This window comes from Hyperolius riggenbachi, chromosome 2 (assembly GCF_040937935.1).
Source record: "Hyperolius riggenbachi isolate aHypRig1 chromosome 2, aHypRig1.pri, whole genome shotgun sequence".
Classification (NCBI taxonomy): domain Eukaryota; kingdom Metazoa; phylum Chordata; class Amphibia; order Anura; family Hyperoliidae; genus Hyperolius; species Hyperolius riggenbachi.
Genome location: NC_090647.1, coordinates 536,167,435 through 536,189,347, shown reverse-complemented (window position 1 = coordinate 536,189,347; position 21,913 = coordinate 536,167,435). Strand labels below are relative to the sequence as shown.

Here is a 21,913-nt window from a genome sequence, read left to right as displayed (position 1 = left end):
CCTTCCTGTCACTCCTAGTGGCTTTCAGGCACCTGTTGCATGACTCCTGGTGTGTCAAGTGACCCAGCGGGTCTGGGAGGGGAAGTTCGAAGGAAAAGGTAAAGGGGAGACACAGCAAGAGAAAGGAGGAATGAAGACAACATTTTAGCCGTGCAGCAATAGGGTCCTAGGTTCTAATCTTGGCCAAAACACAATGGGGATACTGGGGGTATATGGTAATGAAGGAGACACATGGGGAAGGGGGGAAATGGGTTAGTGCTGGCCTTACAAGGGAATCTGGGGACACATAACTCTACTCAGGAGACTGTGGGGACATGGCAATGCTGGGGTGACACATAGTTGACATTGCTACACTGATGATTCTGCAATACTTGGGAGATAGCTGCACAGATTATGAGGGAGCATTATTCATAGGGGGGTTGGGGACAATTTGTAGCTACAGATCTCGAAATCAGGAGTTATCACTACTAAGAAGGGGGGGGGGGGGCAATGAGTAGAGCTAGTGAGCAGCAGTACAGATACAGCAGATCAGAGAGCCTGATTGTATAGTCTTAGTGATAAGGATGCAGTTATCGCTGGTCTTGCCCAGCCCAGCACATGTGTGCAGAAGCTTTGTACTACTCTGTAATCTGACCTGTTGCTCAGCTATAAAATCACCAATCACTGCATGGAGTGAATCTTGCTTCTGATAGCTAGTGATTTAATGAGCTGATAACTGAAGAATTCAGCTCTGCGACTGAAAAAGAAATGCATACCATTTATGTTACTGTGCATCATTTTGGGTTTCTTTCTTAGCCCAGCGGATTGGCAGAGTTGATCGCTCAGACCCTTTAGCCGGAGTCCTGCCTTCTTCAATTCTCACCAGGGCCAACATCTGCAAGGACTGTATTAAACCTGTGCCAAATGAGCGAATAAAATTTGGATGTGTGCGGCCGCTGTCCTGTCAGTCGTGTTTTCATGCAGAGAATATGTAGAGAGCAGGCTCTAATCAGTGTTGTGCAAAAATCAGCATTTTACCAACATCGTTACATAATGCAAACCATTCTGATTCTTTTCCAAACGAAGGGCTATGATTAGAATTGTGTTTAGCGTGGTCAATTCATTACTCGCTCCGAATGAAGTTCACATGCCTGCTTCTGTTCCATGAGATGTTGATGTGCCTTCCATTCCCAATCTAATCATCTGTGCTTTGTTTCTCCTAGTTGGATACACAATGAATGACCTGATATTCGAATGGCTCAGTAATAGCCCCGTGCAAGTGGCTGATGGCTTAACATTGCCGCAGTTCATTCTGAAAGAGGAGAACGAGCTGGGTTACTGCACCAAGCACTACAATACAGGTAATACATGGCCTTCTCCAACCTTTCATTAGCTGGCCTATGCTGGCTGCTGCTTTTCATTGTTTTCAATTACAAAATGTGTTTGCAGTGCAAAAAAAAAACAAAAAACAACTGATAATATACTATATAATACAATTTGGGATGACACAGAATGTGAAGGGAAACCATGGCTGCATGGGCGGCTTGGTGATATAGTGGTTAGCGCTCTCGCATTGCAGCGCTGGGGCCCCGGTTCGAATCCCTGCCAGGTCAACATCTGCAAGGAGTTTATATGCCTGCCCCTCCTTGCGTGGGTTTCCTCCGTGCACTCTGGTTTTCTCCCAAACCTCAAAAACTTACAGATAAGTTAATTGGCTTCCCTCTAAATTGGCCCTAGACTATGATACATATACTACACGATAGAGACATATGACTATGGTAGGGATTAGACTGTGAGTCCCTCTGATTACTACTCTGTAATCTGACCTGTTGCTCAGCTATCAAAAAAAACAATTGGCTTACAAGCAACACCCAAGACAATATATACTCTGTACAGCGCTGCGTAATAACCTTAAAACCCCCCTTCCTGATGCTTAACCTTAACCATTTTATGTCCAAAAGGCTGCTGCTGTGCTGCCCTGTGTGATCGCGCGTGTGCCCTGCACGCTCCCGTGCCACCACTATTATCCTGGAGATCAATGAATGGGAATATAGTTCCCATTCATTGATCTAAGTCCCCAGGAGAAAAACCAACAGCTTCTTTGAGTAGCCGCGATCTTTCTGAAGAAAAAAAAAGTTTCCCGTCCTCCTTATACTTCCTGAAAATGAGAGCACTCGCTTCCAGGACTATAAAAAAAAAAAAAAATAAAATGACTGTGGCCATCTTGTGGCCAAATAGTAAAACTACATCGACATGCATTTTTTTCATGAAATAAACACACATTATTACATTTAAAATTAACTGTTTAGCTCCCGCACCAAAAATTACCCAAATAAATTTTTTTATGAAAAAAAAATACAATTAAAAAATAAATAAATAAATAAATAGTTACCTAAGGGTCTGAACTTTTTTAATATTCACGTGAAGAGGGTATATTACGGATATTTTTAAAATTATAAGCTTGTAAATACTGATAGACGCAAAACTGAAAAAATACACCTCTATTTCCAAATAAAATATTGGCGCCATACATTGTGATAGGGACATAATTTAAATGGTGTAATAACCAGGACAAATGCGCAAATAAAATACATAGGTTTTAATTATGGTAGTGTGTATTGTTTTAAAGCTATAATGGCCAAAAACTGAAAAATAATGATTTTTTCTCCAATTTTTTCTTAATATTCCGATTTAAAATACATTTAGAAAAAAATAATTCTTAGCAAAATGTTCCACCCAAAGAAAGCCTGATTGGTGGCGGAAAAAAACAAGATATAGATCCATTTATTGTGATAATTAGTGATAAAGTTATTGGTGAATGAATGGGATGTGAACTTTGCTCGGATGCATAAGGTGTAAAACGACTGAAGGCTGAAGTGGTTAAAAAAACCCATGTTCCTACCCCCACTGCAATGTAAATACAAAAAGTGATACATTTCAAAACAATAATGTAAAAAAATAAAATTTCAGTTGGCCTAACTCGGCACCCGCTATTTATAAGGCACCAAATTTTGTCTTCATTAGCGCCTATGGGGGGCAAAAATTGTCCATTAGTCCCAGGCGCCCATATTTCCTGCTTCCCTTTAAAGAGAAACTCCAACCAAGAATTTAACTTTATCCCAATCAGTAGCTGATACACCCTTTTACATGAGAAATCTATTGCTTTTCACAAACATACCATCAGGGGGCGCCTTATGACTGATATTGTGGTGAAACCCCTCCCACAAGAAGCTCTGAGGACCGAGGTACTGTTGGCAGTTTCCTGTCTGTGAACCTTGTTGCATTGTGGTAAATAGCTGTTTAGAGCTGTCTCCAACAGCCAAAACAGCATGCAGCATCTACATAACCTGCCCATACTAAAAATGTAACCATGCAATAAATGTCAGAATGTAAATCGGGGAGAGGAAAGATTTTACAATGAGCAAACACTGACTAAATCCTTTATACATAATTATTGTAAAAATGAAGCACTTTTTTTATTACATTATTTTTACTGGAGTTTCTCTTTAAAGCTGCCTGGCTACAGCTATGCCATAAATATAGATTTTTTTTCCTTTGAATATTCCCTTGAATGCTGACAAAGCAGCAGAACACAGCTTAATATCTTGTATCGCCTTTTCTTCTTTTTATTGTGTTCCGCGAAGGTCATAATACCATTCCCCAGCGTACTGTAAAATCAGATAGCAGGCCCATCCGTGCATACATACATCTATCTGCAGTACGCACGGCGCTTGTAACGCAAATGTTTCCATCATAAATCAAAAAAACTCACTATCGTTCTATGGAAAACAGAAAACATCCTCTAGAGACCGCTCAACGTTCTCCCCTGACTGATGGCAGTTCATTAGAGCCGGCATGGAATGCATAAGGAAGTCTTCCGACCAAAGCGCAGCCATCATTTCCCAGATAAAGCACGAAATCCTATTCCACTTGTATCCGTCGTGTCATTGTGCCCAATCTCATAATGAAACGTGGCAGATTAAGCCATATGTGTCATACTTGCCTCTGTCACCATTTGGGGGGGGGGGGGGGGATATCCTGTAGATCTCACGTACAAGCGGGTCACATTAAGGGTAGGAACACACTGGGCAAAAATGCCAGCTTGTGTAAAGCGCTAGCACTAAAGCAGATAATGTAAGTCAATGGGCCACATGAAAAGCGTTGTTTGCGTTCTGCAATGTGCGTTTTTGAAACGCAGAACTTGCTGCGCGTTTTTCCAAAATGCATCTAAAAAGCACATAATGTATGTCAATGGTCGTGCAGAAGTATAGCGTTTTATTGCGTTTGTAATGCGTTTTTATGCGTTTTTTTATATAAAAAAACCCCACAAGTTTGATGATGCATTTCCGCTTCCTGTTGACCTCCTAGATAGGATCCAGAGAGGACATTAAAATGTGTCTTTTATAATGGCCTCATTCCCCAAAATGTGCATAAAATGCATATCAGAAACGCATACAAAACGCACTAAATCACACTTGCGTTTCTTATGTGCGAAAAGCAAACCTAGTAAAACGCAAGCGAAACGCATACGCGAAACGCAATGAGTGAAGTGTGGAACGCAAATGCACTCCTAACGCACTTCATTATGATAAAAAATGCACTAATGCATATGCAGCAAAACGCAACCTGCACCGCCTGAGGGTGGGAACACACTAGGCAGTGCGTGAAAGGTAGTGTTTTGCTGCATATGCGTTTGTGCATTTTAAGTGCGTTTTTAAAGAGGAACTGTCACGAAAATCTTAAAATTTAAAACACATACAAATAAGTACATTTTTTCCAGAGTAAAATGAGCAACAAATTACTTCTCTCTTATGTTGCTGTCACTCACAGTAGGTAGTAGAAATCTGTCATTACCGACAGGTTTTGGGCTAGTCCATCTCTCCATAGGGGATTCTCTGCATGGCCTGTATTCTTTATAAAGACACTCCCTGAAAATGATTTATACAAAGATGCTGGCCAGCCTCCCTGCTTGCTGCACACTATTTTGGCAGTTGGACGGAGCAACTGCCATTCACTAAGTGCTTTTGAAAATAAAGAAAACCCTGAGAACCCCCCATGAGAAGATGGGCTAGTCGGTAATGACAGATTTCTACTTCTTATTGTAAGTGACAGGTACATAGGAGAAAAGTAATTTATGGCTCATTTTACTCTGGGGGAAATGAACTTCTTATTTGTATGTGTTTTAAATTTTAAGATTTTTGCGACAGTTGCTCTTTAAGTGCATTTGCATTTTGGACGTGCATTTTTCTTAAGTTTTGCTTGCTTTTTAATGCGTTTGCATTTTGCATATAAAAATCAAATATGTTTGAGTGGTTTGTATGTGTTTGTGATATGCGTTTTATGCTAATCTCTAAAGTCAACAGGAAGCGGAAATACATAATCAAATTAGTTTAGTTTTTTTTTTAAACGCTTAAAAACCTCACTAAAACACAATACCCTCTGCATCACCATGGACATTCATTATGTGCGTTTTAGATGTGTTTTGGAAAAATATGCAGCAACGCACATTGCAGAACGCAAACAAAGCGTGTTTTCATGCAGCCCATTAACTTTCATTATGTGGATTAACGCTAGCGTTTTCCGCAACGCTAGCATTTCTGCCTAGTGTGTTCTTACTCTGAGGCTACTTACACACCAAGACGTTGCGTTTTAGGGGACGTTATGGTAGCATAACGTGCCCCTAACACAACGTATGGTGGTGTTGAAGTTGGACGTCAGATTGAGCCGCGTTATGCAGCTCTCAAAGCAGCCGCTCCAGGATAGTGATGGGAAGTCCGGATCTTTTTAAGGATTCGGATCATTTGAATCGGATCATTGAAAAGATCCGGATGTTTGAACCAAATCATTTGAATCATTTTACTAGGGAAGCAGACCGGGTGAAATGATTAGCAGGACAGGACTTTCCCTGCACTTTACAGTCTGTATGTTCCTGTTTCTTCCAGACAGACATCCACTGTTAACCGAATGGTTCATTGTGATGATCCGGATGATTCCACTCACAAAAAAGATCCGGATCAAATGAACGATTCGTTCATGTTCCGGACAACACTACAGCCCTACCAAGAGTCTCTGCAGTGCAGTGAATATTAATTAGCCATGTGGCTGGCCGCAGAGGAGGAGGGGAGACCTCCTCCTCCAACATTACTGAGCATGTGCAAACAGTCTAACGCTGTTTAGCCCAGTATAACATACAGCATGCAGCACTTTGTTTAAACGTGCTGCGTTACAATGTAAGGCAACGTGTGCACTGTGAACAGCACAATTGATTCTACAGTGCTGTGAGTTAGGCTGCGTTACTGTCTGCTTTAAAGAAAACCTGAACTGAAAATTAAAAGTCAAAATAATCATACACAAGTCATACTTACCTTCCATGTAGTCTACTCCTCAGTGTCTTTCTCCTCTCCCGCGTCCTGTTTGTTCACTCTGATCAAGGGAATTTTCTGCCCTCCATTTTGAAAATGGCCATTACCCCATAACAGCTTTCTGGTCAGCACACAGTTAAACTGTAACATTGCCCACTTGAGCCATAGGGAAACATGGACATTCCCTGGTACATCAGTTTTCCTCTCAGCTATAACTGACAGCAACTGATATTTTACTGACAGCAACTGATATATTTCAGATCTGACAAAATGTTGTCAGAACTGGAAGGGATTATTGTCAGAAGAAAATGGTGAGCTTCTGAGAGGAACTGATGGCAAGGTAACTATGTAATGTTCATTTGAAGTTACCTCATGTGTTTATTTTAAATATTTTTACTCAGTACAGGTTCTCTTTAAGGCCCTGTTTACACTTAATCAGTTGGTACGCGTTTTTTTTCTTCTCCATAGCAATGTATTGTGAAAAATATTTCAGTTAAAACGCGTTAAGTGTGAAAGGTGCCATAGGAAAACATTGGACTTACTTTGAAAATCAGTTGACATTTCAGTTATAACTGAGAGCAACTGATTAAGTGTAAACGGGGCCTAACGTGGGACTTTAACGTCACACTGTGAAACCAGCCTGAACGTTTAAAAAAGTACAGCTTCAATAGAAGGATGGAAACAGATAAAAAAAATAATAGCTTTGTGTCCACAGATGTAGAAGGTTTGCTGACGGAAGAGACATATCCTTGCCCTTCTGCGCCTTTGAATCACTCTCAGCTGATACATAACCACTTCCAATGGCTCCATCTTCTCTGTCAGTAATGATCTGACAGGAATAACGACAGAGCAGTGAAGGAGATAACTAGTCCTAAATGTACCGCTAAACCACGCCCACTTTCTTTTTCATGAATTGCACTTTATTCCGTTTTAGCGAATCGTTACCGAATCGTTACCGAATGTTCGCTAACAGCTGTAGATAACTTTGATGAATCCTGAAATGAAGTTAACAAATTCGGTATTTTACCAAACTGTTGTTAACAAATTTGCTAAGTGTTGATGAATCGAGGCCATAGAATCGCCATGTCACTATTAATCATTTTTCACCGGGTCCTGCGAGCGTGTAAAATGTTTAGACTTAAAGGAGTACTATCGATTGAAACGACTTTTTTTTTTAATACTGTATATTAGTGTACACATTACCACTAGTGCTAGGGGCACTTTATTTATTCACCCAGGTCTCTCTCTTGCTATCCCTGCTTAAAAATTCATTTCTCACACAGCTCATAGTAGTTTGGGTCACCCTGAGCTGCTTGGTTACTCTGTCACACAGCTCACAAATATATTTCACTGTGTCACTCACAGCATGCAGGAGACATGAGGAGAAATAGGCTGATCTGAGGTGGTAACAGGTAACTAAATGAGCTGGAATATTGCTGGAATATAACTAGCTATAAACAATAGTTTGTGTTTACACTCAGTCTGGCTGCCTGCTTGTGGTGATTCACTCCAGGCTGCAACCACTTTACAAGCTGCTGAGAGGGGCAGACCACTGTTTACAATTAGCATTATCAGTATCTTTATCAGTCAAGAGAAGCAAAGATAATAAACACACATTGCTAGAATCTTTAACCCCTTACCACCATATCAATAAGATTCTTTCAGCAAGGTGATAATTAAACTATAAACTGAGGAGTTGATAGCAACTCCCCTGTGCAGACATGGGCTTAGCCCTCTGGGAGCCCTCAGCATATAGATACATTTGTATCAAACACTGACGGCCAAAACTGACGGAGGATTTTACAGCTGAGAGGAACAGCTGTGTGAGGAATCAAATTGCTCCTAGTACTTGTCCTAATGTGTGCTACAACATACAGCATTTAAAAATAAATGCATACATCGATAGTATTCCTTTAACGCGCGTCTGTGATGTCTGGCAAAGCGAGGAAGATAAAAATATGTCACAATAGAGGCAGAGCCAGGCTGCTCGAGAGGCTGGTTTAGCTGTTGTCAGGGTGTAGTTTCTGCTGGTTATTCAGAGAGGAATAATAATTATAATAATAAAAATAGCCACAAAGCCTTTTCATGCACACGGCAAACAATAGAATGCTCCCGAAGGATCCTTTGCGTTGTAATCGGCCTATTCCGCTAATAGGTCTCATGACCTATTTCTAGAAAATTCCTGAATTGCTGACTCGCCGCGGATCTGTGATTTATGTTTGGAGAGCTCAGCTCTCTTTTTGTCATGCTAGAAAATGTAAATTTAATCTGCAGGGCTTTGTACGGTGAGCTATATACTCTTGATGAATGTATTATATTGTGTACTTATCAGTCATTTATTATTATTCATATTGATTTATACAGTAAAGCGGCAACATAGTCTGTGGTGCTGTACAAAGTAAGAAACGAACATGGGGCACAAATAATGCAGACAATGGTATACACCAGTGTACAAAATACATAATTGGTGACAAAATACTGAATTGGTAATGACAGTGACAATAGTAACATGATAAAATAAATGTATAACACATTCCAAGACACAAAAGGGTGAGAGAGCCCTGCCCTTGCGAGCTTACAATCTAAAGGAATAAGGGGTAGGGCCAGGCCGAGGCGAGAGGCTCCTGCCTCAGGGTGAGTGAGGCTCCTGTAAACAACAACAAAGGTATCTTGCGTTCCTAGTCACTGATACTCGCTCACAGACGTTTCCTCTTTAAACTCATGCACTGCGATGCTCCGTGATAGGGTGGCTTGACAAGGAACTAAAAACAAATGGAGCGCGCCATAGTGCATTATTCAAAGGGAGGATTTATTCAAAATTCAAAGTTATACTCACAAACGCGTAATGACGTCACCTGCATGTTGAGCATCGGCCACGCCCACCTCTCAGCGAGACGGAACCCAGGCCATCGTGACCCGTCATCCTCCACTGCTGAGGTTAAGCGGCTGGCTGCCCGCTGACATGCAAATTTTATCAATACTTTTGTGAGTATAACTTTGAATTTTGAATAAATCCTCCCTTTGAATAATGCACTATGGCGCGCTCCATTTGTTTTTAGTTCTGAGTGAGGCTCCTGCCTTACTCAGCTATCCAGGTCCGGCGCTACCCTAGGGGCAAAGCTGGCAATTGCACTAGGGCCCCAGGATCCATAGTGTCCCCTTCTCCCCACTAAATTATGTGGCTGAGGCCCTCCTCCCCCCCTCTCCCCATGCACACTCCCTCCTCCCCCAGCAGAATTATGGAGTCAATTGGGGACAGGCACACTCTCACTTTGTCAGGGGGGCCCCTAGGTTAGTTTTGCCCCGGGGCCCCATTGTAGCTAGAACCGGCCCTGCAGCTATCATTCCCCTATTGTGTTTGAAGCAGATAGAAATAAGAAAAGGGGATACATGGCAGTGACTGCAAGCCAGATAACTAGAGAGTAAGGTGTTAGGGGCCCTGGGGCAAGTATATCTTTTTTTTTTAAGGAGCTTGGACATTCCCTTTAAGAGAGTTAAATATTTGGGACAGGTTATACACAAAGTCGACTTATATTGGAGTATATATAGTTCTTACATAAGGTGTCGGAAGCCTCTGCATCCTCCAGAAGGCTTCCCACGCTGTCCTCTGGTCCTCCGCCGCTGTCCTGGACCCTCCTTCTGGCCCAAGTGCGGCCATACATCCCTATTGACATCATGCACATGCGCAGAGCGCTCCAGGCCGTGGTAGCACACTGTAGGACGCATGCAGCCAGGCCAGCACAGGGGCAGTGATGCCTGACTCCAGCAAACCGGAAGAGGCTGCTGGAGGGGCTTCAAGTATGAAAGGAGGGGGCAGAGGAGAAAGGGGGTGGCGGTGGCCATCAGGACAGCTCCCCCTACATGCCTGCTCCTCCAATTTCTCCTTTTATGTTGGACTCTGGTATCCTTTAAGGATTACTTCTATGCAATGCACATATAGAGGTGTTCATTACCAGCATAGCCCCAATGGAAAGCTAATAATATGGAGGAGGTTTTGCTCCTAGTCAGCCCCTCTGGTCCAGGGGCCCCTGTGCGGTCTCAACCTCTGCATCCTCTATTGCTACACCACTGAATTTAGCTTCTGCCCTAACATGCATTGTCATCATTGTTCTTCTTCTTGATGTATTAGATTGGGGAAGTGGTCGCATGCAAAAAGTAATTTTAAATATCTGTCTTACGCTAAATTGTCTGGAAATTATTTTCTTAAAGTGGTCTGAAACTCAGCATTTCCTCTTCGCTCTAAAACATTATTACAGACTTAAACCTACCACAACAACAAAAATTGTAGTAGAAAAGCATTCAAACTATAAACACAGCACTTTGTTCTTCAGTGTAAAGCTCCTTGCTTTCTGGCCACACCCGGAGAGAGCAGTGAGCTGTACTGAGCTGAGAAGCAGGAAGAGCTGGGAAGTGATCACTAAATAGATTTTAATATATAAGCACAGCAGCTATGCAATAAAATGCAATGGCAGCTTGTGGAGCAAATAAACTGTACTTTGGGAATTTCTAATTTGTAAACGGACAATATTACTTGTACGCAAAAGCAAATATGCTTATAACTATATGGGTAATAAAAAGTAGGAAAACACATTTTTATATGTTATGTCAGAGTTTTATCCCACTTTAAGTAAGTTTCTTCGGTTTCAGGAAAGTTTACATGCATTGAAGTGAAGTTTCACCTGGAGCGGCAGATGGGATATTACCTGATACAGATGTACATTCCCAGCTTGCTCATCGTCATCTTATCTTGGGTATCGTTCTGGATTAACATGGATGCTGCTCCTGCTAGGGTGGCTCTGGGGATCACTACTGTCCTCACAATGACAACACAGAGCTCCGGATCAAGGGCTTCACTTCCAAAGGTAAGAGGAAATATCCCTTCTTCCAGACGGTCGGTGAAATGCTACTAATGTTGGCTTGTATGCGGGGGCCCTCCTCAATGTTTACACCATTTTACTTGCCAACCCAACTTGTGACCCTCACAGCCTGGGGCACATCCAGGGGAGTAACTACATGTCATGGGGACCCCCAGCGAAACTTTGATGGGAACCCCCAATGTTAACACCCCTACCCTTGCCTCCCCTTCATGACCCTCACAGCCTGGGGCCCATCATGCAAGGGTCATAAAACAGGTGTGAACATCATGATCTTCACTTCCATAACAAAAACACCTGATCTGAAGGATGGGCCCCTTTATCAGAGGGAGTGAAGGTCAGTAGTTGGGTCCCCTTACTGCTCTGGGCCCCCCTACGATTGCAGGGTCTGCTCCCTTAGAGTTACACCCCTGGGCCCATCTTCCAATGGTCATAAAACAAGTGTGACCGTCATTGATTTCCTGTCATCCCTCGTCTGACACCTCATGAGTGCGGACTGTGGGAGATGGGGACATGAAGAGAAGGGAGCTGCCAGATGAACAGCACAGATATAAGAATAAGATCTGCAGTGTGAGATGTCCAGTGATGTTGTGGCATTTGGGGCCCTGAATACTTTGCGTGTGGGCCTGCTTCATGCTACCTAATCATGTTTGGGGCTACACACAGCTTAATTGCTATTTGGCGGTGTACAGTGCCAAACTATGTTTTGGGAGGGAACCTTTGGCTAGCTGTGATTGGAAGGTACATGTTGCTTAATTATGATGTTTGGGTAAAGACTTTTCCTAATAATGTTGTTTGGGGAATTATTCTGCCTAATTATGTTGTTGAGGGGCACATGCTAATGCCAATGCTGTTGTTTGTGGAGATATGCTGCCTAATTATTGTGTGTGTGTGCGTGCCTGTGTGTGTGTGTAGGATGGAAGGTATGTTGTTGCATTATGTTGTTGGGGGGGGGGGGGGTCACATACTCCCTCAATAATATTGTTTAGAAGAAAATGCTGCCTAATCACATGTTACCTAATTGTATTATTTCAGATTACATGCTTACGTGCCTACAGTGCCTTATGGTAATTTCAGCCCTGTGCTTAGGGCGATTAAGTGGTTATACAAAACAGTACAGTACTCTATTGTTGTTGATGTGGATGTTTGTATGATATAATTAGGGCCTGATTTTTGTTCTTGTGCTGGGGTAAGGGTATTGATATATAGTTACTTTCCCTGCTTGGCTCACATACATTATTTGGCCATGGCTTGGCTGGAAGGAGCGCATGGCTATACATGGGAAGACTGGCACTACTGGAAGGTTATGGCCATATTTGGCTATACTGGGGTGGCATGGGCCTGGATATTGGGGAAAGGAAGCGTGTTGTAATCACCACACTTTTCTATGACCCATGGCAGACGAGCCTCCCCTGTTAGATATCAAGTACAGCTTTAGCCACAACTTTTACACTGTAAAAAAGTCCCATACTGTTATTATCAGCATAATACCCACATACAGATGATGGCATTTTTTGCACAAAGTGGTCAGCAATAGCAGCCTTCATATTCTCTTCATTTCAAGCTTCCTTATATCAGCCATGAATGTATTCATTAGAAACATGTTTTTATTCTGTTAAAGGGAACCTGAGGTGAGAGGGATAAGGAGGCTGACACGTTTATTTCTTTTTAAATGATGCACATTTCCGGGCTGTCCTGCTGCCTCTATACTTTAGACCCTAAACAAGCATGCAGATCAGATGTCTATGACAAATCTGTAGGGATGCTCATTCGGATTCCGCGGAAATGCAATTTCCGAAATTCCGATCGGAAATTGCATTTCCGCATCGGAATGCGGAAATCGGTAATGCAAGTGCGGTAGGCGGATTTCCGCCGGAAATCGCGGAAATTCCGCCCGACTTTAACATCGATTTTCTCAAAAACTATAAGGTCTTTTTGAAAACTTTTGCATCTTGTTCACAAGATTGGGTTTAATAAACCCTAAAAATTTGGTGTTTCTAGGACTTAAGGGGACTTTGCTATTAACCGCTAAAGTCGGCGGATTTTTACTGTAATGTAAAATGCAGAAAATCTGCATCTGTCTGGAAATTCCGCCTTGGAATGCGGAAATTGGTAGCGGAAATCGGTAATCGGTATATGACGGAATAAGGATTTACCACGGAATCGGAAATTGGCATTCCGACCATCCCTACAAATCTGACAAAATTAGCCGCATGCTCGTTTCATGTGTGTGATTTAGACCCTACTGACCAGAGAGATCAGCAGGGCTGCCAGGCAACTGGTATTGTTTAATAGGAAATAATATGGGCCCATATGCAATTCACTTTTTGCATTTGCCCTTATAAGTCATGACTGTGGCTCTCAGACTCCTGCAATGCATTGTGGGACTTGTAGTTCCTTAACAGCTGGAGAGCCAAGTTTGCAGATCACTGTCCTAGGAGATTCCTCAGGTGAAGAAAAATTGCATATGGTCCATGGTGGCTTCCATAGCTTCCTTTTAGAAGGAGTCTGGATCCCCCGTTATCCGTCTGCGACTGATGAGTCGGAGACTGCTCACTTCCACCGCAGACTGCTAACAGGGGAGACAGCGATGGAATGTGGGGACTGTAGGAGGAACGACAAGTCTCTGTAGGACTCAGAGCCTTCCCTCTCTTTAGGTGAGTATCTGTTTTTTGTTTTCATTTAGGCTTCAGACTCACTTTAATCGTATAATCTGCGGTTTTCTTTAGAACGCCCCAACAAGTGAGGTAATTCCATCTCCATATGGACAATTGCACACTTCTGCTCATTGCGAATCACTCATATCTGCTCATTTGTACTGTCTTTGTTATAATAGGCAGAGATGTTTACACGATGTGCAGCTGCCAGACAGCGAGACCCAAATCACAGAAATCAGATTAGCTTGTTTTGGATTGATGTCCTTGGGAGACGTTTTGGGATGAATTAATTGCTGCATACAGAATTTCTCATTAGGTTTATCACTTGTATTGAGCGGACAATACAGTGCAATTGCAGGATCCTCCTTTAGGGCTTGCTCACACTGCAGGCGTTTTCGGGGTTTTTTTGCCCGTCTGCGGTTTTTCAAAATGCCCCCGACCGCGTGGCCAATGAATGTCTATGAGAAGGTTCATATCAGCGCAGGTCGTGCGCAGTGCGGCTAGGAAAGCAATGCGTGTTTCATTTTCAGGGTGATTCCGTACAATAACGTGCATTAAGGCGATTGTGCTCCCGTTGTTAAGAATAAATACATTGTATTTATTCTTTTCCGGGTCAAAGAGTTCACTTCTTGATGACTTGCGTCAGGGAGGGAATTACCAAACCGCTCAGAAAAAAACGCTTAGAAAACCGATAAGCACAAAAACGAATCGCCCACCCAAGCTCCAGGAATGGGTAAAAAAAGACACCTAAAAAAAAAACAAAAAAACAACGCAGATGGACACACGAACGCGAACGGAACACATGTGAACAAGGCCTTATAGTCTGGCATGCAGGCAGTTTCCTGCTGGTGTTTGATGTGACATATTCATTAAGGGGGCGCTTTATAAATACAATAAATAAATAATAATATACAATATAATAATAATAATAATGCATGATATAATTAAATTATCCAATTTAAGAGCAATTCGATAAAAACAGATTTCCAGAAAAATCTAAAGCTTTTGTTTTATTCCAGCAAGAAATCAGATCAGATTTCCCTTTTTTTCTATATTAATTAATCGGGAGTGGTGGATTTTTCTGATCAATTTTTATGAAACTTGAATGGTGTAGGGTAGATTGTCCATTTCTTAAGATATACACCCAAGCAATTTGCAATGATTTTTTTTCACAATTGTAGAAAAATTGAACACAGGTGTGTGTTGGTCAGATTTTTCAAATGTTACAATCAATCAGAAATATTGACTGTAATCCTTGAACTGAAAAGAAATAAAAAAAATATATATATATGGTGTGTGGCGGGCCCGGATTTACATCACAGCAGCCTATAGGCACAGATGTCCTGGCACCCTAGACTTCTCTCAATGAACCTACAAACCGCACCGCAAGTATGCTGGATGGCCCAGCTGTCACTTCTCCCTACAGGTGCCATTCAGTATTAGGTAGCCCGAGGTTCTCTCAGTATTAGGTAGCTAGAGGTGCCCTCATTTGAAGGGAGATCTCATCAGTGGAATGTTGAGAGTCAGGCGAGTAGCCTCTCATTGAAACTCATCTTGGGCCTCTGCACAGGGAAGAAGAGAAGGAGGCACACTGGGAGGGGAATGAGCCACCTTTCCATTATCAGGCACCTGTAGACACGTGCCTACAGTCCCTTATGGTAAATCCGGCACTGGTGTGTGATCACCTTTGTAGAGGTGTGAGTTTATACAAAAGTGGTGACACTCTGTGATTATGAACAGTTTGCTGTTGTATCATAAGGATAAGCAAGATCGATTTTTCAGAAAGCAAAATGGGCCTGGGGTGCATGAGGGGCGCGGGCTGCATAGAGGGGGCTGACTCTCCTAAGCCGCCGCCTCTTGCTGATGCGTTCCATGCTACTCTCCTTCAACTCTACACTTCCGTCTCTACAGCGGAAGCTCCAGCTTAGAAGGTGGAAGTGTGGGTAAGATGGAGAGAGGTGTGGAGCGCAGTGTTGAGAGGCGGTGGCTTAGGGGAGTTAATTCCCTTTACCCAACCCGAACCCCATCATGCTCCAAGACGCTTTTTTCGCAAATTTGATCTCACCAATCCCTATTGTATACATTTAAATGCTTGTATCAGAACAGAGCAACATTTTATACTGTAATATTCATGTATAAGATCGTCCGCCTCTGCATGTCCATCATATCGAGTTACTTTTGATCAATTTTAGACAGTTTATTGGTCAAATGTCTGGCTGGATATAGTGGAAAATCACCGGGCAAAGCAGGAGAGGTGAAGGTGCAGTAGCCGCGTAGCGTTGCACTCCATCGAGCAGTATAATAAGGAATGCTAAAAAATGTGAGCTGTTGCAAATTTTATGTTAAAGGGATACTGTAGGGGGTCGGGGGGAAATGAGTTGAACTTTCTCAGGGCTTCTACTGGTCCCCCGCAGGCATCCTGTGCCCGCGCAGCCACTCACCAATGCTCCGGCCCCGCCTCCAGATCACTTCTGGAATTTCAGACTTTAAAGTCTGAAAACCACTGTGCCTGCGTTGCCGAAACCCTCACCGCCGCTGATGTCACCAGGAGTACACTGCGCAGCCCCAGTATGGTCTGTGCCCGCGCAGTATGCTCCTGGTGACATCAGCGGGAGCGAGGACACGGCCGTGCAGGCGCAGTGGTTTTCAGGCTTTAAAGTCTGAAATTCCAGAAGTGAACCAGAGGCGGTGCCGGAGCATCGGTGAGTGGCTGCATGGCACAGAATGTCTGCGGGGGACCATTAGAAGCCCCGGGTAAGTTCAACTCATTTTCCCCCGACCCCCTACAGTATTCCTTTAAGGTTATGCAGATTTATGCACCTTGGTAGCGGCTCATCAAATGCCAGCGCTTGATTTGGTTGGTCTATTAATTCTAAGATGGACAGATAAGCCTAAAAGTCACATCAATTAGAAATTGTCAGTATCAGATTGACCATCTCTGGCAATGAATAGTGCGGCAGTCTGACTGAAGAGAGAGTGAGAGTTATATCACTGGATAAGTAACCTGTACAAGGAAAATAGAAGAATGGGGAAGTAGTCATTTTTGATACAAGTATTATACATACCTGCACGTTTATCTCATTACTTATTTATCACTGCAGGTGACTTTAACCACTTTATTGAGCCGCGCTAAGTCTATCTGGATGGTATATATGTCCAGTGTTGTTGCGGCAGGTGCGCTCGATACCGACGCTTGTTAACGGCAGGATTTACATGGCGCAATTGGTGAAGGGGGATATGTGTTCCCCAAGCCAATCAAAGTGTCTCTGAATGAATAAACATGCCTCAAATCACGAGGCATGTTGATTCATAAAAGTGAAAGTGGAAAGTGTAAAAAAAGTTGAACACTTCCTGGCAACTTCTAGAATAGTGTATAGCTCCAAAAAGTAAAAAGTTAAAAAGTTTTTAAAAGTAAAAAAAAGTATATATTTATTAAAACCGTATTGCCACATTTGAGGCACCTCCTCCCACCCCTTTATGTTCTCACCCCCATGGGGAACAGTAGCAAATTAATAACTGATTCAGTAGTATCTATTTCATTTTCTGTCAATAAATCTCATTATAAATTCAACAATAATGGACATAATGATATTATTATTACTAATGTGGATAGTCAGGGCCAAATTTACAACTCAGGGGCCTGTAGGCACAGGTATTCTGGTGCCCTAAACTCCGCCCCTGAACACAGGCCACACCCCCAAGTAAAAATATTCTGAACTCTAATCTCTTCCTTATGTCACTAAAGGTGGCCATACACTTATAGATTTGCAGCAGATTCGACCATCAGATAGATTTCTGTCAGATGCCTGTCAAGTGGAATCTGACAGGAATCTATCTGATGTGTGCCACACACTAGGAACAGATTTCCAATAGATAGCAGCATAGGGGGCGATATACAGGCTGGGAACGCGAACAATCACTCGCGTTCCCATGCCTGTCGGCCGGTGACGGCCAAACCGGAAGTGCTCGCCAGCGGGTCCTGGGCCATCGGAGCGGAGCTGCGAGGGCACCGATCAGCTGCTGGGGGCTGAGGGAAGCCCCAGGTGAGTAAATCTCATTTTTTCCATTTGACTTAAGGTTCACTTTAACTCTCCTTGGAATCTTACACTTTAATCACTGTCTCATATCATCCTCAAGTGACAAGAGACAGTGGCCTCAATTCACTTAGATCATGCTGGAGATAATAAGGCAAGAGAAAACTTACCTCCACACAGTGAGAGAGTTATCTTATCTCTTCATTCCTTACGTTACCTCCTCTGTAGTTAATTTACCTCCTCTGTAGTTAATTTACCTCCTCTGTGGTTATTTTCACACGCAGTTAATTAACAGCCTGTCCTTAACTCTGGAGTTAATTTAAGGATTGGAGAGTTAACTTAAAGACAGAAGAGTTAACTTTAGGTTTGCCTGAGGTAAAGTGTTTCTTGAATACTACATGCCTTATCACCATGGTAACAACTCTAGAAACGTTATTAAAGACAGGAGATAAGCTTAGTGAATTGAGGCCAATGATTAGGGTGTAAGTGCCTTAGGTTAATGATGTGAGGCAGGAATTAGACTGTAAGCTCCTGAGGTCATTGATGTGAGGAGGAGGGCCGCCTCACTGACATAAGGCGTCTGTAGGCATGTGCTTTATGGAAAATCTGGCCCTGTGGATAATAAAAGCATTATTATTATTATAAAATATGCATTAGCTGTCTTTTAAAGTCATTTTTAGTTGTGCTGTCAAAATGAAAAATTATTTTTTTTACAAAAATTAAGTGTATTTTTTTTAACTTTATACTGTATATGGGGTAAAATATTCTGTATGATAAAAGGTCTGTCTTTTTAAAATAACAAATGATCTGAATATTGTGTACATCGCACGCACTATGTAAGTGCTATAATCGATGGAAGTGTCACACCACCACCGACAGCAGAGAAGGGGGTGGGGACTGAGCGGTGGCTGTACAGTGGTGATGAGGTGGTTAAATTGTGAATTAGTGACATGAATTGTTCGATGTGCTCTGTAAACCGCGCTGGAGAATATGTCAGCACTCTATAAATGCATCATCATAATTGCATTATTGATCAAGGTGCAATTTAGAATTGATTTAGTGTGTTTATAAACTGGCTAATCGTGTAACTCGTAGACTGGGGAGTGCAGCCAGGCGTGAAATGCACCGTCCAGCCGTGCTCGGGCCTCCTCGGCAGTGCAGACGTGCATGCTTGGCTTGGCGGAACGTACGCATCATCTCCCGTAGAGAGGAGATGGAGGTTTCACACTGCAGGGAAAGCCATCAGACTGAAAACACCTCACAGCTGCCAGCCATCCAGAAACATACAAATAATGGAAAATAAAATACCGCGTAAAAATGAGGCAGGTTTTCGGCAAAGTTTCAGAAAGCAAAAAAATTGGCCACAAAACACGATTAGGTAATGCTAAAGGTAGCCAGACATCTAGCGATGATGGGCAGATTCGACCAAGAGATAAATCTCTCTCTGATCGACTGATTGAAGATAGACTAGTCGGCTGCCCGTACACCGCAGGCCGATTTCCGATCTATTTCAGCATGAAATCTCTTGGGAATCAGCCTAGTGACGCCTTCGCCACATCCTGCGTTATACCCCCCCCCCCCCCAAGTAACAAATTTGCCCCTCCTGGTTCCCCGTGAATGAATAGCAGCAGACATCATCAGGTAAAGTATTCATGCACGGGGGACTGGGGAGGGCACATTTTATATGGGGGGGACAGCGCTCGTTCCAATATTGCACACAATTACCACCATGCACCCGATCCGGCACGTCGGCTCAACTTCTTGCAGCATGTCCGATCGATACATGCAACCTATTTCAGTCCAAAATTCTTTGCATCGTCGATCTGGCATGCTCTTGGCGGCATCATTTTTCATCCCCCCAAAAAAGAGCTCCAAAAACAAAAAGAGCTCCAAAAACATGTAGTGTGACCTGTCTGCAACCATTGTGCTATGTTCAGCCATTGGATGGTGAGGGGCACTGTGATGCGGTCTTGCTGATCTCTTTGGCTGTGGTGGTGTGGAGTCCTCCAAATCTGGCTCTGATGCAACTCTGCCACTTTATTCGGCCTGAGGAAGGGGGCGCAGACCCACGAAATGCGTTGCCTTTGCTTAATAAAATTCATATTTATATGAACTTATTGTCATTAAAGGAGTTATCCGGGCATTATAAAGAAAATAAAGGCTACTTACCGGGGGCTTCCTCCAGCCCCAAGCTCCCAGGACCTCCCTCGCCGCACCTTTGCGCGCAGCCGTTCGCCGGAGCTCCGTCCCGGTCCCCGGCGATGACGTCAGAGCGACCTCCAGGTCGCTCTGTACTGCGCCTGCGCGAGCGGCGCTGTCAATCACCGCCATGTGGGCCAAAGTGGACTGCGCAGGCGCAGTAGTTCTGAGCCTGCGCAGTCCGCTCCGGCCCACGTGGCGGTGATTGACAGCGCCGCTCGCGCAGGCGCAGTACAGAGCGACCTGGAGGTCGCTCTGACGTCATCGCCGGGGACCGGGACGGAGCTACGGCGAACGGCTGCGCGCAGAGGTGCGGCGAGGGAGGTCCTGGGAGCTTGGGGCTGGAGGAAGCCCCCAGTAAGTAGCCTTTATTTTCTTTAGAATGCCCGGATAACTCCTTTAAGGTAAGGCACCTCTATTGTTAGCAGTTTTTAACTCAGTTCTATCTACTTCTGGGCACCTCTCACCGGAAGCAGGAGATTTGGGCGCATGAGACAAGCGGACAAAAAGGGCGCCCCATTCACTCCCATTATAAATATCGTTTAATGGGCGCCGATCAGGGAAAAAAAAGACGCCGGAGATTATTAACGTTTTACAAACGGCGCCCGGAGATTTTTAAGGTTTTATAACTGTGCTTGTGATGATTTAACTTTACAAAATGAGCCCGTGACGAATAACGTTTATAAAGATACTAAATCACTATTTCTAAAACATTTCTAAAACATTATTATCCACCCCAAAAAATTATTTAAATTTTTTTATTTAAATTTTTTATTTAATAATGTTTGTAAAACATTATTATCCATAGGGGGGTCTTAGGTTTAGGCACCACCAGGCGGGTCTTAGGTTTAGGCACCAACAGGACGGTCTTAGGTCTAGGCACCACCAGGGGGGTCTTAGGTTTAGGCACCAACAGGGGGGTCTTAGGTTTAGGCACCTCCAGGGGGGTCTTAGGTTTAGGCACCACCAGGGGGGTCTTAGGTTTAGGCACCAACAGGGGGGTCTTAGGTTTAGGCACCACCAGGGGGGTCTTAGGTTTAGGCACCACCAGGGGGGTCTTAGGTTTAGGCACCACCAGGGGGTCTAGGGGTTAGGGATAGGTACAGGGAGGGTTTTTAACAAACGTAAATATAAGTTTCAGTTTAGAAACAGGGAAGATTAACGTTTTAAGAATTGCCGATCTCACACACATTATTTAATGATTTATAAATTCTTAAAACACTATTTGTAAATGAAATTCTACACAATATTTTTATAAACGATAATACTGCTTATCGTTTACACCATGCACCCTTTTTTCCCGACGCCCTTTTTTGATGTACGCCCTCTCACCCCCTTTGTGTTTTTCACCCTCCTTTGGGAGGAGAGTATGTTGGCACCTAGTGGCTTGGCCATTGATAGAATCTTAGTTGTTTTCCCAGAGAGTGTGACCACATCCAGCTCCAGCCGGACACCCGAGTGGAGTATGGTATATAGATCTCCACCTGCTTTCAGCGGTTGGTTGCCCCTTGTGCTGCCTTCCTTTGTGATTACCCTCATCCTTTTTGTATTCCATTCCTCTTCTTGTGACATACTGCACCATTTGGGCTCCCGTTGTCTGTGGTCTTCTTTTCTATGGTGTTCGGTCATCCTACCTTGCAGACCTGATCTGCCTGCTTGCTCAGACTCTATGGCTAAATGTATTAGAGGCAGAGGATCAGCAGGACAGCCAGGAAATGTGCATTGTCTATAGATATGTCATCCTCCATATCTCTCTCACTTCAGGTGTTCTTTAATGTGCAGGCAGGAGGCACGGTGCACCTGCCTCC

The 21,913-nt window shown here is 43.4% G+C and overlaps 1 protein-coding gene across 1 annotated transcript in view; it reads left to right on the top strand.

Annotated features, from left to right (window-relative positions):
• Window positions 1-21,913, top strand: part of GLRA2 (glycine receptor alpha 2) — a 283,775-nt gene that overhangs the window by 133,465 nt on the left and 128,397 nt on the right. The window contains exons 6-7 of the mRNA XM_068270710.1: window positions 1,203-1,340; window positions 10,989-11,203. Coding sequence (XP_068126811.1) covers window positions 1,203-1,340; window positions 10,989-11,203 — 353 coding nt within the window. The remainder of the gene's footprint in view (window positions 1-1,202; window positions 1,341-10,988; window positions 11,204-21,913) is intronic.